Source organism: Urocampus carinirostris, chromosome 3, assembly GCF_059441175.1.
Source record: "Urocampus carinirostris isolate Australia breed hairy pipefish chromosome 3, RoL_Ucar_1.0, whole genome shotgun sequence".
NCBI lineage: Eukaryota > Metazoa > Chordata > Actinopteri > Syngnathiformes > Syngnathidae > Urocampus > Urocampus carinirostris.
This window is the reverse complement of record NC_142351.1, coordinates 29,312,179-29,327,836: the sequence shown is the minus strand read 5'-3', so window position 1 is coordinate 29,327,836 and position 15,658 is coordinate 29,312,179. Positions and strand designations below refer to the sequence as shown.

Here is a 15,658-nt window from a genome sequence, read left to right as displayed (position 1 = left end):
GAATTCACTGAGGAACTCATTTAAATCGTCTGAGTTTGAGAAGAGAACCCTCTAAAACAGGGGTGTCAAAGTCAAATGGACGGAGGGCCAAATAAAACATTTGGCTAGAAGCCGAGGGCCGGACTGTCCAATCTTTACTGAAACCAAGATTTAACCTACTGAAAACACAAAAAATATATTACAATATGATTGTATAAATAAAGCAATATTTTCTTATGACTCTGTCAGTCATTTTTAATTTCAGCAGGCACAAAATACAAATGTCCTTTATATAAAAAACTCATAACATATCTCATAACAACAACTCATAACCATTTTCTATCATTCAATCATCTGAAATTATTAAAAAGAAATATTGCCTCGAAATACAATAAAATAAAGTGCAAAAATCTCTTGTTACTTAAAACCAATAGCAATCAACACACTGGACCTCATCTGTCCTGCTCAAATGTACATTGACTTTCCTTTCTGGGCTTTCTCTGGGTTAGTGTGAAAAAAAGGAATTACTGATTAACAAATAATAACAATCAAAAGTCATTTTCTCTGCTAAATAGGAGACAATTTTATCAAAAGACTGTTGTCCACATCAAGATCTATTTTCCATGAAAAGCCGAAAAACAAGAAACACTCCCAGGACAGAGTCGGCAAACAAAAACAACATAGTCAACATAGACAATAAAGCTTTAAAATTCCTGAGGGGAACAACAAAAAACAAGACCTTCTTTATGTGCATATTATACTTTTAAACTTGAACGGAGTAAAAACTTCAAATGTGTAATTGCACAGGAAACATTACTGTATTATTACTGTATTTACATACATTTATATACAGTACTGTATTACTACAACTCTACATTACTTGTTTGAGGCTGACGCTGATACTTTTCCAGCTACCTCCGTGAACATGTACTCCAACTCCCACCTTGTTTGAAAGCCCCGGTTTTCAGTGTCCACCTTCCGTTTAGCCATTGTTGATGGGTATCTGTGGGCTAATATTTGCTGTTATGCTAATGACTGCTGCTGATCGACTGCTGAATAAATCAAACCGCCTCCCGCTTTGCTCCCGCTCGGCGCGTCCCCGTTGCATTGTGGGAAATGTAGTATTCATGCGTACTGCGGGCCGCTGGCTTGCAGCGGCCTGCGGGCCGGATCTAATAATATATTGATATCGTCACGCGGGCCAGGTAAAACCCTCTCGCGGGCCTAATGTGGCCCGCGGGCCTTGACTCTGACATATGTGCTCTAAAACATGAAATACATGCAGCCATTAATAATCAAGTTTGCTCTCCCCAGGATTAGACAGTTAAATATGTGGATTATTAAAATGTTGCCCGATGTTGCTTGTCCATACCAAATTACCAAGTGTTATTTCCTTGTGATTGTTTTTCATTGCACCCTTGTTAGGATGCGCAATTATTCAATACACTGTTGCAGTGCTTCTCAATTATTTCTGTCACGTATCTGCCATGTATTTACTTGGATCTGATCAATACCCAATATCACAGTATTGTCCCCACCCCTTCTAGTTGCTGCATCATCCAATCAACTCAAAGAATTGCATAGAATGTCACAGTTTTCTAATCGAATTCACACAAATAGCGGTCCCTTATTGATATTGAGGAGAACTCCCTGGAGCACAATTTTCAATTGTTACATAGCAGACTTTTTTAGCACACCGTCCTCTTATATAGGCAGATACCATATGGAAAGCAAACTTGCAAAAGTTTGAGAAGGCTAATTTGGTGGATTTTAGCATTTGCAGTCAGATGTCAGAGTTTTAAGTGGACAGAAATGTGTGTATGGTGGTAGACACCCAAATGGCATTCTTTTGAATTGCTGTTCAAAAGGAATATTTGATTACGCTGTTTAGTACAATAAAAACTTAAAAGCACAAACATATGTAAAAGAAATTGACTAGGCCTGGACCAAAATAATGGCACAAGTTTATTTCATGATTGATGCTTACATCTTACTTGAGGATAATTGCACTTGATTTTCTTCTATAAAAGTAGCTAGAAAAAATCCAACAGGCTGCTTGAAATATAGTTATTTTGTCAATAAAAGGCTTTTTTGGGTTTGAAATGTGAGGTACTGCTGACAAAAGGCTCTTTGTCACCTGTTATTTTAGGTTTACGCTCATACGGGCATTTTGAAAGCTATCATAAAAACATGAAGGCAAGGTGGGGATTGAATACAAAATTGTCAGGTGAGTCTATATTCACTTTCAATACAAGATAGCCGGCATGTGAAAACCCACTATTTTGTTCAGGAAAATTCATTTTCTTCATAGTGACATAAAATGTGTACTGTGGACTGATTTTGGAGAGTCATTAACTCAACTTTGAAAATATAGGTTTAAAGCAAGTATGTCAGACATACAGCCTGTGGGCTGGACCCAGCCTATTTCATGATTTAATCTGATTAATATAAGCGTAGAACTGAAAAACAAAGCTAAATATTCTGACTTGCGATTCTTTTACTGATCCGGCCCACCTGAGAACAAATAGTCTGCCGCCGGCAAAAGACCCAAACTGAGTCTGACATCCCTGGAAGAAAAACATGTATGTTTTCTTATTTGTTTTTTTAAAATGATTGCAAATGGAAATTCCAAAGGCATTTTGATTGGCCAGTACCCATTGCAGGGATTTCCCAGTCCCACTGCTTGTTAGATGGGATAAACGCCAGACCCTCGAAAACAATGAATGAATTAGTGCATAATTATGACATTTTTATGGAGTGATTATTTTTTTTTTCAAAATTGAAAGTAATCAGGGCGGCACAGTGACTGAGTGGTTAGCGCGTCCGTGGCACAGTTCTGAGCTCATTGGATCAAATCCAGCTACCCGCCTTCCTGTGCGGAGCTTGCATGTTCGCCCCGTGCTTGCGTGGGTTCCGTTCATACGGTAAAATAATATAGACTAAATCTGCTACTGTTGCTGTATTATTCAGTGTAGCAGAAAACAAGTGCTACCAAGCACAGGGAATATTAAAACTATGGAACCTTCTCATTTACTCAAACCTTCACAGGGTTTTTGTTTTTTTAAAGGTACTTTTGGAAGCAAGATGGCGGACAATCTGTCAGGATCTGGCACTCTACCTTCCCCCCCGAGGGCACTAACCAGTTGTGGAACTGGACACACCTGTGTCTTATGTCCCCACACCTGTTAATTATCCCAATACTTTATATTGACTTCAGAGACAGCTCACCATGTCGAATCTTTCTCATTTGTCATCCTGGTCGCCATAGCTATGTCATTTCTGCTGTCTTTAACGACCATGTCCGGTTTTGATTGTTTGGACATTTCCTCGTTTTGTGATCACTATTTGTTACTTTGTACAGTACCTTCTTTTGTTATTAAATACCATCTCTCTCTTTGGGCACACCGGCCTATGTCCTGGCTTCCCTGTGTTTGGGTCTATCCACAAAACGTGACACAATTTTGTCAGGTCCCTCTCTGTAAGCTTCATGTTATGCTATATAATGGTGTCTAGACTTACAAGTATTTTAAAAAATGCATGTTTATAGGATAAGTCATGTATTTTTCTTATTAATCAAATCATTTTTTCTTTAAATGAAGTTTGTTTCTTATTTTACCACTGGGCTGTGCGAAATAATACACAACGTCCACCAAGTGCACCAAACACACAAGCTTAAGAGAACGCTACAAGCGCAATAATTAAAAGCAAACGTCAATCCATTGCAGCATATTAAAACAAAGTCTGAGCTGCACATCGCTTCAAGTGACAAGCTTGCCTCCGGGTCACTGATTATATCTTCAAAATGGCAGATGCTGGATCTTCACACGAGGCGGTTTAAGTTTGAGCTGCGCTTGTGGTCTAGAATAACAAGTCATTGTCTTCATCTTCGACTGTCCCTCTTTCTTCGAATTGTGGAATGATAAATTAGACACATTTAGCTAAATCCAAATGTAAGTACAGACACTTCCCTACTTACGACCATTCGACTAACGCAAAACGAATGTTCGTGTACCGTATTGCTAGCGCACTAAGATCTTTGATGTTTTTATTAATTATATCTCGTGCATCCATTCAATATGGTTGGTGTAAAGGAGATGCGAGCCATTTCCTTTTAAACGAAAGTGGAATAAGAAAGCTTGATGCGGTTGAGAAAGTGGTTGGATCGCTGTTTTTCAGCCACTCTAACACGTAGGAGGACATCTTGAAGTGCATCTTTCAAAAGTAAAGTTAAACTCAAATTTATTTCTCTTTACAGAGCATATTAGTTCATGAAATTTAAGTAACTTATACAAACCTTCAACATATTCATATAAACCTTAAACATAGGAAATGTAGCACTGAAGCAACTTACATACAAATTCAACTTAGGAACGATTGTCTAGGAACCTATTTCGTTCATAAGTAGGGCAGCGTTTGTAACCCACTTTTATTCTTATTTTTTTATTATTTTTTACTTTTTCTGAGGATGTCCTTTATCTCAAAGCTAATTGTTACACGAAATATATATTTATCTCATTCAGTAAGCTTTGGGCTCCTTCTGACAGCAGCTCACAGAACAATTATGAAGACAGTTATCAAGGTGCAGCAAAAGTCTAAAAAAGGTGCCGGAGTCACAATGTGCTTTTGTCACAAGAAGAAAGTAGTAGCATGTGCACAATACACGGATTCAAGACCTTTCCGATAACCACACCAATTACAGACAGCCATGCCTTTAGGAAACGTGGTTATTGCATCATTGATTAGCGCACATGGAGCATACACTGGAGGCCAAAGGTGTCTAAACATTTTTCTCACACAAAGAATCAAAGAAAGTGGAGGATCCAAGGGCCAATTCCATTTTATTTGCTGTATTTTCTAGACCATGAGTGTCAAACAGGCGGCCCGCGGGCCAGATCAGGCCCGCTAAGGGATTGAATCCGGCCCGCGAGACAACACTTAGAGAAGCGCAAGGGAAAAACAAGGTGCAGGTTGAAATATGTCAACTTGATGTTGCCAAAGCCAGGTGCCTCTCACAAAGACACTGTACTTGTATTTATTTTTCTCTCTCTTTCTTTCCCACCCTTTTTCTCCCACTTTCTGTGTCTCTGTTTTTCTCTTCCTTTGTTGCTCTTTCTCTTTTTCTCGCTCGGTCTTTTAACCTCTTTTGCTCTAAGTTCCTTTTTTCCTTTTCTCTTTTCTCTCCTTCTGTCTTTCTGTTTCTCTTTGGATTTCTTTCTTCCTCACTCTTTCTTTTCCCCCTCTCTCACGACTTGTTATCTTTTGTTTCGCTCTCTCCCTATCTATTTACTTCTTATCCCGCCCTTTCTCCTTTTCCCTCCCTCTTTCTCTTTCTTTAATCTACTAGTCCGGCCCCTGACAGAATGTTTGTTCTATCGTGTGGCGCCCGAGTTAAAATGAGTTTGACACCCCTTTTCTAGACTATAAGTCGCACTTTCCAAATATTCCTTTATGACAGTGTTTCACAATTTGTGGGTTAAGGACCCATTTATCAGTGGGTCACAGGCTTTTTCCTTGGCAAAATAATGTTAAAAAAAAGAAACAAAATATTTGATGGTCATTTAAACTCCTTGATAGTGGATTGCAATAATTCCCTGCAAATGCGAGTTGACACCTGCCATTTCAACCCAAAACAAGGGCCGATAAAGTTTGTTTACACATCTTGAGGATGGCCAAAAGAAGATGCAGTGGAGAATATATGAGATGGACTTTATTATCGTAAAGACACAGCCGTATAGTGTTTAAATGCAGCTAAGTAGGCATTCAAGTGGATATTATTAGTTTAAACATTAATATATTCTACTTTCTCTGATTTAGACTGCAATCCTTTCATTATTTTTTTTTCTTGATTTCGGTCACAGATTATAATGAAGCTGGGATGGTGGATCCTGAAATCAGTTTTCATATATAAGGCGCACAAAATTAAAAGTACATTAAGTGTCAAGATTGCTGAGGTAGACCCAAAAGTAGGGAAGCCAGAATGGAGGTAGGCGTGCTCTACAAAATACTGTATTCATTAGTCAAAAAAAAAAAAAAAAAAACAGGAACAATGAATGAAAACAAACCATGTCTTAAAACAACTAGCTAAGTGTCCAAACTATAAACAAGAAACAAAGCGGACATGGCTACAGAAGATAGAAAGTCGCAAGAAGAAAGGCAATGACCCAGCACAGTTTGCTGTCCAAGCAGTCAATATAAAGTGATTGAAAAATTGGGGACAGGTGTGTGGAGATTGGGCTTGGATGTGTCCAGTTCTAAAACCTGTTGGCGCCCTCTACGGGAGGGTAGTATACCAGATCCTGTCAGTAAAAGTGTTTTTGTTTTTTGGTTTTTTGGGGGGGGGGGAGAAAAGTCATATCATTGAACATACATATTAGCAAATCCAGGTTTGTAATAAATAAACTTGTTTTTTTTTTCTTACATATTTACCATATGTAGACACCTTTCATTTTCATTCTGCAATTTCAAAATTGTATTTACAGTATTTCCGGGCTATAAGACACCAGATCATAAGGTGCACTTTGGAATTTTTGGCAACTTTTTGGTTATTAGGTGCACCATAATAGTACAGAAAACATGGTATACTGTAAAGTATCAACATTTTTTGTTTTTTTAAAACAGAAATACAGATCTATTTATAGAATTAAACACTTTGGTCCAAATGTACCCAAATTGAGTAAAATAATGGCCGTATACAGTTCCTCATTCAAATTAATTTATTATGAAAAATTGACCCAATTACTGAGTTTACAAAAAGAAAACACATAAACTGAACCTCATTTTGGGGTTGTGTCGAATAACGAAACACAGTTTCAATTTGGAAACAACAATACACATTTATAGATTATTTATTTTACAGTTACAGCCACCTTGTGTTCTTTTTTAAAAAAATGACCACTTTTTTAACCAAATCAACCAAATTTTTGTTAGGGTACTTTCAGAGCAAACTAATATTTTTTCATAAAATGTATTTACCATATTCCAATTCATAAAGTTATGTGTGCCAAATAAAATACTTTAAAGGTAACTAGTCAGCGTATGTGTCCGTTCCTGACCCAGTTTGGTCGATTTCTAACTGTTTTTAGAGGGTGTGTAGGGTTGGCTTAGAAATTAGTTATTTTTGTTGTTGCTTTAAAAGTTGAAAAAATACTTTTGTAAAAAAATCACATATGACAACCTTAAACTCAAATAAGCATAAACGTATAGCTACAACAATCTAATGCAGACTAGTACCGCTCCAAATTACTGCCGTTTCTGTCTCCAAGTGAACTAAATTATGTAATTGTAACTATTAAGAAATAAATTGTTTCTCTTGTATTTTAGTTGCTTCAATTTTCTGTACTGCATTGAGTGTGTGATTGTGTGTGATACCTCCTGCTATTTTATAAAAGCATACAGTATTTGAAAGACTCCCCGGGGATCAGTGTTCATTGTTATCAAACTGGCCACACAGTGTCCCGAGTTTTAGTCTACAAATGGAATAGAGACAATTGCTTGTTCATTGTTAAATTGTGTTTTTCAATTATGTTTTATATTAGTTTATATACTGCCCCACAACCGTCTTGAGTGGGTGGGAAATTAATAAATTAATGAATGAATTAATAATTACATGTTGCACTTAAAATTAAAAAAAAAGTTAACATTTACAATCGGTTTTGTTACTTAAGTGGACTGCATTGAATGTGGATGATTCAAATTAGAATTATATGGAGTCATGCACGGTAAAAATACATTTCATTAACAGAATCAATTGGAATACAAACGTGAGCTTTACTGGATTTTATAATGATATTCACATTTGCTCTGAAGTAAGATGTCTAAACCTTCCACCATTGATACAAGCCATGTTTTCACATTCCTGTTTGATTCTTTTGGTTATGAATGTGATCATTGATATGCAATACAGGCCCAAAACAGAGATGTTATTAAACCCGAAATAGCTTTCTCTTCTTCAATATGCTGTCGACTTTTGTCTAACTTTGCGCTTTTGAAGAATACAGCAATGCTAACTATGTTTGCGGTAACTGAGCAGTTGACAACAATTGCAAGATCGTTGTTTTCCTGTTTTTTAAAAAGAAATAGAAATGGCTATCAGTAAGCATGGTATGGTCTATAGGGCCTCATCAAATCTTGTGAGGACAAGTGATTGGAAAATGAATGAATGAATAAATGTGCTGGCAAAAATATGAGCCCTAAAAGAGGATATTCACAAAGATTAGAACCCTCAGTCTACTTTGAGCTCGAGGGAGACACATGGAGATCATTGGAGAAGAAAAACGTTTAACAAATGCACAATAACCTTTACCTTCAACTTAATGAAAGCAACAACCTTTTTGTGTCCCTTGCCGAATAGAAATTGTTCCATTTCAACTTTGTACTCCACGTTTTTCTTTCACGGTCTGAGTTTCTTCCTTTGTGCACACTCAGAACATTTTTTTTTTAACCTAAAAAGACCCTTTCACATCATTCATTAGTGCAACTGTAGACAGCACATATGTCCATTGTGGAAATGTGGTTTGTTAAAAAAGTGTGTAAGAGTAAAAAAAGGACACTATTAAAATAAACTACAAGCTGTTGGCTAATGTGTTGCCTTATGTTTCGTCAAACGTTTTGCCCAACACATTGGTTTCGTGATAACATCTGAATACTATCTATAGGCAGAAGCAAACTTATTTGATTCATTCGATAAGGTCCCTAAACTTTCTTATTAACACACAAATTGACAGTATCAATTTGTGTTTAATATTGTATATGTTTTATTTTCAGGTAAGCCATAGGGATTATGGGACTCACATGAGTTTTTTGTGGGGGGGCTTAAGGATATTGTATTTTTGTTTGTAAGGAAAAATAAAAAAATAAACTTCAGGATGATTAAAAAAAATAAGTAACCTTGAGAAGGGGGCACACAAGAGGTAACCCCACTTCTAGAATGACCTGGCTGCAATAAATGTTGTATTGGGTAACAATACACAGTATAGTCAATATTAACATTAAACATTGGTAATACGTAGAATTGTTTAAGAAGTATAAGACGCAGTATATAATGCAGCTTGCCTTCTCAGTAATAAGTAATTGGCATGAAAATGAGAGTTATTCTAAAGATTTTGGGTTTTATAGACTTGATCAATTTGACTAAGATGTGAAGGTGAATGCATTCAGGTTGGCATGTGCAGTGAGGAGAGAGCGTCCAAAAAAGAATAAAATGAGCAAAAAGTGAAAGACTTGCTGAAGCGCACAAAGAGCGTGAGAGTTAGAGATAAATCCAGTCCAAAAAACTCCCTTGACAGCAGGGGATTTGCATCATGGTTCCTATTGTTCGCTAACCCTGACAGGGTTAAAATGGTGAAGATTAGCCGTGACTGAAAAAGTTTGGGCCCACTATTGACAAGCCCATAGGCCTAATGACTAAGGCTAAACATTCCCAAAGGAACTCGTGATTAAGAAAAATAAACAAGCCAAGGCAAAATGTCTAAGGTGCCCCTTGCCTACTGCCCGGTAATTTTGGACCGATGTGGTCCTGCCCATTTCGACTCTTTCCCCGATGGTCCCAGTTACTGGAAGCAGACAACAACGTTATCATATTTGTATTGTGAAATATCGATTGCATGTTTACACGCGGAGAAGAGGAAGTAATTTCACTTGTGCTGTATGTTGTGCATAGAGCATATTTGACATCAAAGTTGAAGTTCATGTCAGCCCACCCAATACCGCCTGCCTTGTAGGGTGAGACCTTGGGTTTCCACAACGAAGCCACATATTTATCCATTTAGGTTTTTTTATTGGGGATGCCTTGAAACCTAGCTAAAAACACACCCAGAGATCTAAAGTACAACTGTGTAAATTTTCACGGAAATCGGTTCAGGCGACACACACACACGAACAAACGAACAAATCAGGATTTATGTATAAGTTTAGGTCTATGGTAGTATATGTGACATAGTGCTTTTATTGTTTGTACTTTGAAGAACTATTCTGAGAGTTTTGAATAATTTGGCTGATTATGAGCACACATAGCCCAAATGCATAATGGAGCTTTTCTGAACAGTCCCATCATCAATCAATGAATACAAAGGAATCCAGCAAAAATACCACAACAGATGTTTCGTCATTGACACTATTGTCTGACGTTTTTGGCTCCTCACGCTTGAGTATATTTCGGACACTTTTTTCATTGCCATATTAATGCACTTTTTGGGGATTTTGAAAGCCAATTTTTCAATTGTTCAATTATAATTGAAAGTGTCACGGTTGCCCATTGCCCTCAGTTGGCCCCGCCCATTTGGCACCAGCTGTGGCTTGTTCCTATTCAAGCTCAGTGCTCTCAGTCACCCCGGGTCAGTCCGTCAACGAACCTCTGCACCCGCAAGACGTGTGTTTTGACTCTGTCCGGTATCCTGCTTCTGAATCATGTCCGGTATCGATCCTGTCTATCTCATCCTGTTTGATATTTGACTCCAGTCCCCAGTGTCTGGTATCTATCCCGTCAGTCTTGTCTTTCCGATATCGGACTCCAAGTCAAGTCAAGTCAAATTTATTTATATAGCCCTTAATCACAAAAATGTCTCAAAGGACTGCACAGGATTACAGTTACAAAATTACACAATTACCTGATCTTAAACCAGTCTCCAGTATAGGGTATCGATCCCGTCTGTCTCGTCCTGTTTGATATCTGACTCAAGTCTAGTGTCTGGTATCAATCCTGTCTGTCTCGTCCTGTCTGATATCTGACTCCAGTCCCCAGTATCTGGTATCGATCCTGTCTGTCCCGTCCTGTCCGGTATCGATCCAGTCCTACCGGTATCTGGTATCGATCCTGTCTGTCCCGTCCTGATCGGTATCAAATCCGTCTGTCCGGTATCTGCTCGTGTATCTGGTATCGATCTCGTCGCCCTCTGGCTTCCTGTTTTTTCCACGTCGGACTTCCGTCTTACTTCTTCTGCCCAGCGATCGCCGAATCACGGACGTTTGTGTTCATGCGCATGACTGCCCCATTCCCATAAAAATAAAGCTTGTGTGAAAACGTTACGCATCTGGGTCCTCCTCCTGTTCTGGTTCTGACAGAAAGAAACAAATTGGTGATAATCGTCTATTTTGCAGAGCCACAAATATATCTGCGATTTTCATATGCAATCTTTATATTTGTGTGTGCATTTATCAGGACATATTATTTTGGGATCTTTTGTAAATAGCAAATATATTGTTTTTTGAGACAAATCTCTCCCTATGTACTGTAGTTGATGGAGACTACACTGCCCCTAACTTTTTTTGACCACTGACTCTGCCAACATGAGACTCACAATCCGTCACACACGAACAGGGAAAACCAGTGCCCCTTCATCAACAAGAAGTGACCAGACTCTCCAGCTTTGAAATAAATATTTGAACCCCAAAAGTGTTTATTTGGCATCAAAATATCAATTAGGTGCCTATGTATGTCATCAAGATTCATACCAGGGATGTATTTCATTGTGTGTCCGAATGAAATCTCGCATACTAATCAATATGTCAATTGGTGAACAAGTGACCGATGACCTTTATTAGCACCTACCACCTTTCTTTCGCCGCTCTTTCTTTCAAGAGATTAGCGCGAGTTCTCTTGTCCACGATGTCCTTTGTTTATTTCTGATTTGATTTTCTTGCCATGGAAATAAGTCCTAGTTTTTTTAGAATCAAACCACCTTGATATATTCTACCTTCTTCCCCCTTTGGATTGATCAATTATTATTAATTTTAATTAACTGAAATATTTTTTATTATTAAATATTATGTATTTTAATTATTCTAATTCTGGAGGGGAATCTTGAACACTAATGGTTGGCCGATTCAGTAACCGCCGAATTAGATTCGGAACCAAATAAATATAATTTAAAGCAATTCTCCTTACAAAGGTGTTGGGTAAAACGATAACCTTCCATCATATGCAGCTTACAATTTCCCGTGCAAGAAGTTCTTCCCTTTACATTTACCGCGTGGAAACACTACTAAGGAGGAGTCTAAGGAGACTTAATGGGATGTTAGTTCCTTATTTGAACTCATTGTTTTGACTACTGCATCATTGTCGCTATTGGTCAATGATGTTTCTGTTTTTTGATTTTCACAACATTTCGGGCTGATTGTTTTTTTGTAAACTTAAAAATGTAATAAATAGAGGGGGGTCAAAGCTGAACTTGTGGAGGCGATGGCATTTTCTTATCTGAGAGCTTTTGTTCCTCCTTGTAAGGTCAAAATACATTGATACCATCTTGCCATATTTTCAGTGTCTACTAGTTTAAACTTAATAGCTACCTTGATTTTTTTTGCCTGGTCATAATAAATATCCATCATTGATACATCATCCTTGCACTAATATACCTTTCATAGTGCCCTGTTTGGGTGTTCAGGGGGCGATGACGCTTAGTATCAAAATGCTGTTCAAACTAATGCCAACTGCAGTTCATTACTGGTGGGTGGATGGATTGATCCCTTAACCAAGAGGGTCGCAAGGGTAACCATTTTTATGGGGTTTATTAGGTAAGTACAGCCTGGTTGTGCCCATCCATTTTCAAGCCAACAAACAAACTTTTTCAGCCGGGCTCAAACAAGGGACGTTAGGCAAATGTGCTAACCCCTGTACTTTGGAAACATCTGGACCTGAAGGTGTCTAATTTATATATTTTACCTCATCTTTTAATGGCCACAGCAAGTTGTCACATTAATTGCTGAACCACCTTGGAATACTAGCCAGTCAGCAAACCATTAATCTACTGTAATGCAAATTACAGCATGTTGCTTAACAGGGGAAATGGTATCCTTGTTCGGCAAATGTGTTTAGGACCAATTTAAGTTATAGTGACCAAGTGAACAGTAAATGAATCAATGGTCTCTGCTTACAGAGGAAGAAGAAGATTTTTAAAAATGTGAATGAGCGTTTTTGTCGGATGGATCAGGAATTTGCAGACTGAATATTTTCACTTAATTTAGAAACCTTAGAATCCTGTAAATGTTAAAGCAATGTCTGAGGGAATGTAGATGAATAATACAAAAGGAATACACAACACCATATCTTTCACATATGATCATTTTGTGAGACATAAGAGGGTAGAGGGCAATGGACACCAAAAATATGGTGGTACTGGAACTTACCATATCAATGGATGACACAGGGCCAATGCTGTTGACATATATTCCCACATCAACGACAGTTGGCTTCACTGAAAGAGTCAAACGTAATATCAAGTTAGTTCAAATTGCAATAAATATTTAGCATGCATTTCCAATATGTAGAATCGGTCTTCTGAGAACAATTAACGTTTTGGAACGAAACCTGCTTAACACAACTATACATCACAAAAAAAAATGTGTACTCCTCCACAGAAACACACACATGGAAAAACGGGGGAAAAAGGGAAAATTTGTGCGAGGGGCGAATTATTATCAATACTTGCATAAAAGGATATTTTGCTGTATGAACACCTTATCCACATTCTGGACAATAAGTTCCTTCTCCCTGGTTTAATTCATCATCCGGGTACTATTTATTAAATGTTTTTGTATGCACCATATGTTGACATGTGCTGTCAAAACGAAGCTATCTCTAAAATATGCTAGCGAGGACCAGACAATGAGAACATCCAATATGGCTAAATACATTAAGTCTAGTCAAGTCATGTTTATTTGTATAGGCCTTAATCACAAAGAGTCTCAACGGGCTGCACAGACCACAGATTATTGCATACCACAGACTATTATGACACCATCTCCTGTTCTAAAATCTACATAAGGGCAAATAATACACGGACATTGTCAACATAAATTGAGGTTATCCATATGCTATAGAATAGAAGTGTGTTTTAAGTTTAGATTTAAACATTTCCACTGTGGTTGCGGATCGAATTTTAGAGGGAAGAGCACTCCACAGCACCGGGGCCCGAATGGAGAACGCTCTTGAAGTGCAGGAGTCCATTTCCAGTAGAAGATCATTGGTTACCTTAATCAGAGCTGTCTCAGTAGAGTGCTTAGCCCTGAATCCTGATTGCATTGATTCAAAAAGATTGTTCTCGGATATGAAATCATTCAGTTGCTGTGCCACTACTTTTTCAAGTACTTTAGAAAGAAACGGTAGGTTTGACATAGGTCTATTATAACATAAGCTTTCTTGTTCAAGGTTGGGTCATTTCAGTGTAGGTTTAATAACAGCGGACTTAAAAGGCTCTGGAACTACACCTGAGGAGAGTGATATGTACATAATATTGAGAACTGAAGGTGCAAGGACCCCAAAAAGACCTTTAAGCGAACCCAGAAGCGGGTCAAACAGTAGTCGGTTTGGCCGTATTCACCATCTGTTTAAGATTATCAAGTGACAGATCACTAAATCGGGAAAAAAAATCCCTGGACAGCCACCGTGTTGTGCATCTATAGATTTCAGACCTTTAATATGTGATGTATTAACATTGTCTTAAGAAATTTCTTCCCATATGCGTAATGTTGTTTTGGTCGATTGGCCTTTTATGTTTTTTTCACCTCCGCATAGGCAAATGTAAGTGTAGATTCAATTCAAAAATCAACAACTTTTTTTAAACAAATGAGAAAAAGGAAAGAAATTAAGTGCTGAGGGGGAAAAGCACGAGCTTATTTTGGTCCCATCCCCTTGACAATCGAAACACTTCGCAAGAATTCAATCCGGGAACCAAATTTTTATTTAAAAAAAAAACTATTAGATGGATACAAATTCTGTTTCCAGAATGATTTTTGAAAACTGTTTTTACTGTTCCGTTTAAACAGGCTACCTATTTAAAGTCAAACAGTTGGTGATTATTTTGTGGTAACCAAGCTTGTTCCCAGCTAGATGCATCAGGTCAATAGTGATTACAAATGAAAAAAGAAGAGCACAAAGTGCCCATCCATTGAGTCATTGAACATTTAATTAAGACAAGAGCTTGTAAACAATGGTGTAAATGTAACACTAATGGAATAAATTAAACACACTTAATAAAAGACTAGTGAATATCATGTTAAAACTTGAAGTCTTTCTCTGCCATATGAACCCATTTACTCTAAAGTAGACTTAACATAATTACTCCCAACACTGTATGCTTGACTGAGAACGTTTCTTTTGGACTGAGGCAATTTCAAGTTTCCAAACAACAGGTGTCACGGGGAGGTAAAAGAAATATAGTCTGGTCCTTAAATATTGTGACATGTAGCTCAAAAAATCCCACACTAGATTTGATAGCAGACAAGATATGCGCGGACTACAAATTGTCTAGTTTAATTTATGGGTGTCTGCATCCAAATCAAGTGAAATGTGTAGGAATAATAACAACTTGGTGGAAATAAATATGGTATATGAATGGTGGGAGCATCAAGTTAATGTAAGCGTATATCTTTTCTCTGCCTTCAGGCAGTCCTACGGCATTTTTTTTTCCTATAGTTATTCCCTCATTATTGATTACCTTTTAAATATTTACAGGCTGTTATTCACCTTTCATCATGGAAATATAAAATGTTTTCTCCTGTGTTAAGGTTCTTTCTCATTTAACTCCAAGTTGTGTGTTATATTTTTCTAAATCGCTGGTTGTTAACATTATATTACGAATATTATTATTACAATGAACATATAACATTACTCTGCTGGGAAATTGCAGATGAAGAGTGAGGCACGTAATTCTCTTGTCTCATGGCAGAGGGCAAAAGTGAGACCACG

The 15,658-nt window shown here is 37.6% G+C and overlaps 1 protein-coding gene across 1 annotated transcript in view; it reads right to left on the bottom strand.

Moving 5' to 3' along the window:
• The window catches only part of LOC148369363 (gamma-aminobutyric acid receptor subunit gamma-3-like), a 128,911-nt gene that overhangs the window by 62,267 nt on the left and 50,986 nt on the right, over positions 1-15,658 (bottom strand). The window contains exon 3 of the mRNA XM_088331336.1: positions 13,099-13,166. Coding sequence (XP_088187462.1) covers positions 13,099-13,166 — 68 coding nt within the window. The remainder of the gene's footprint in view (positions 1-13,098; positions 13,167-15,658) is intronic.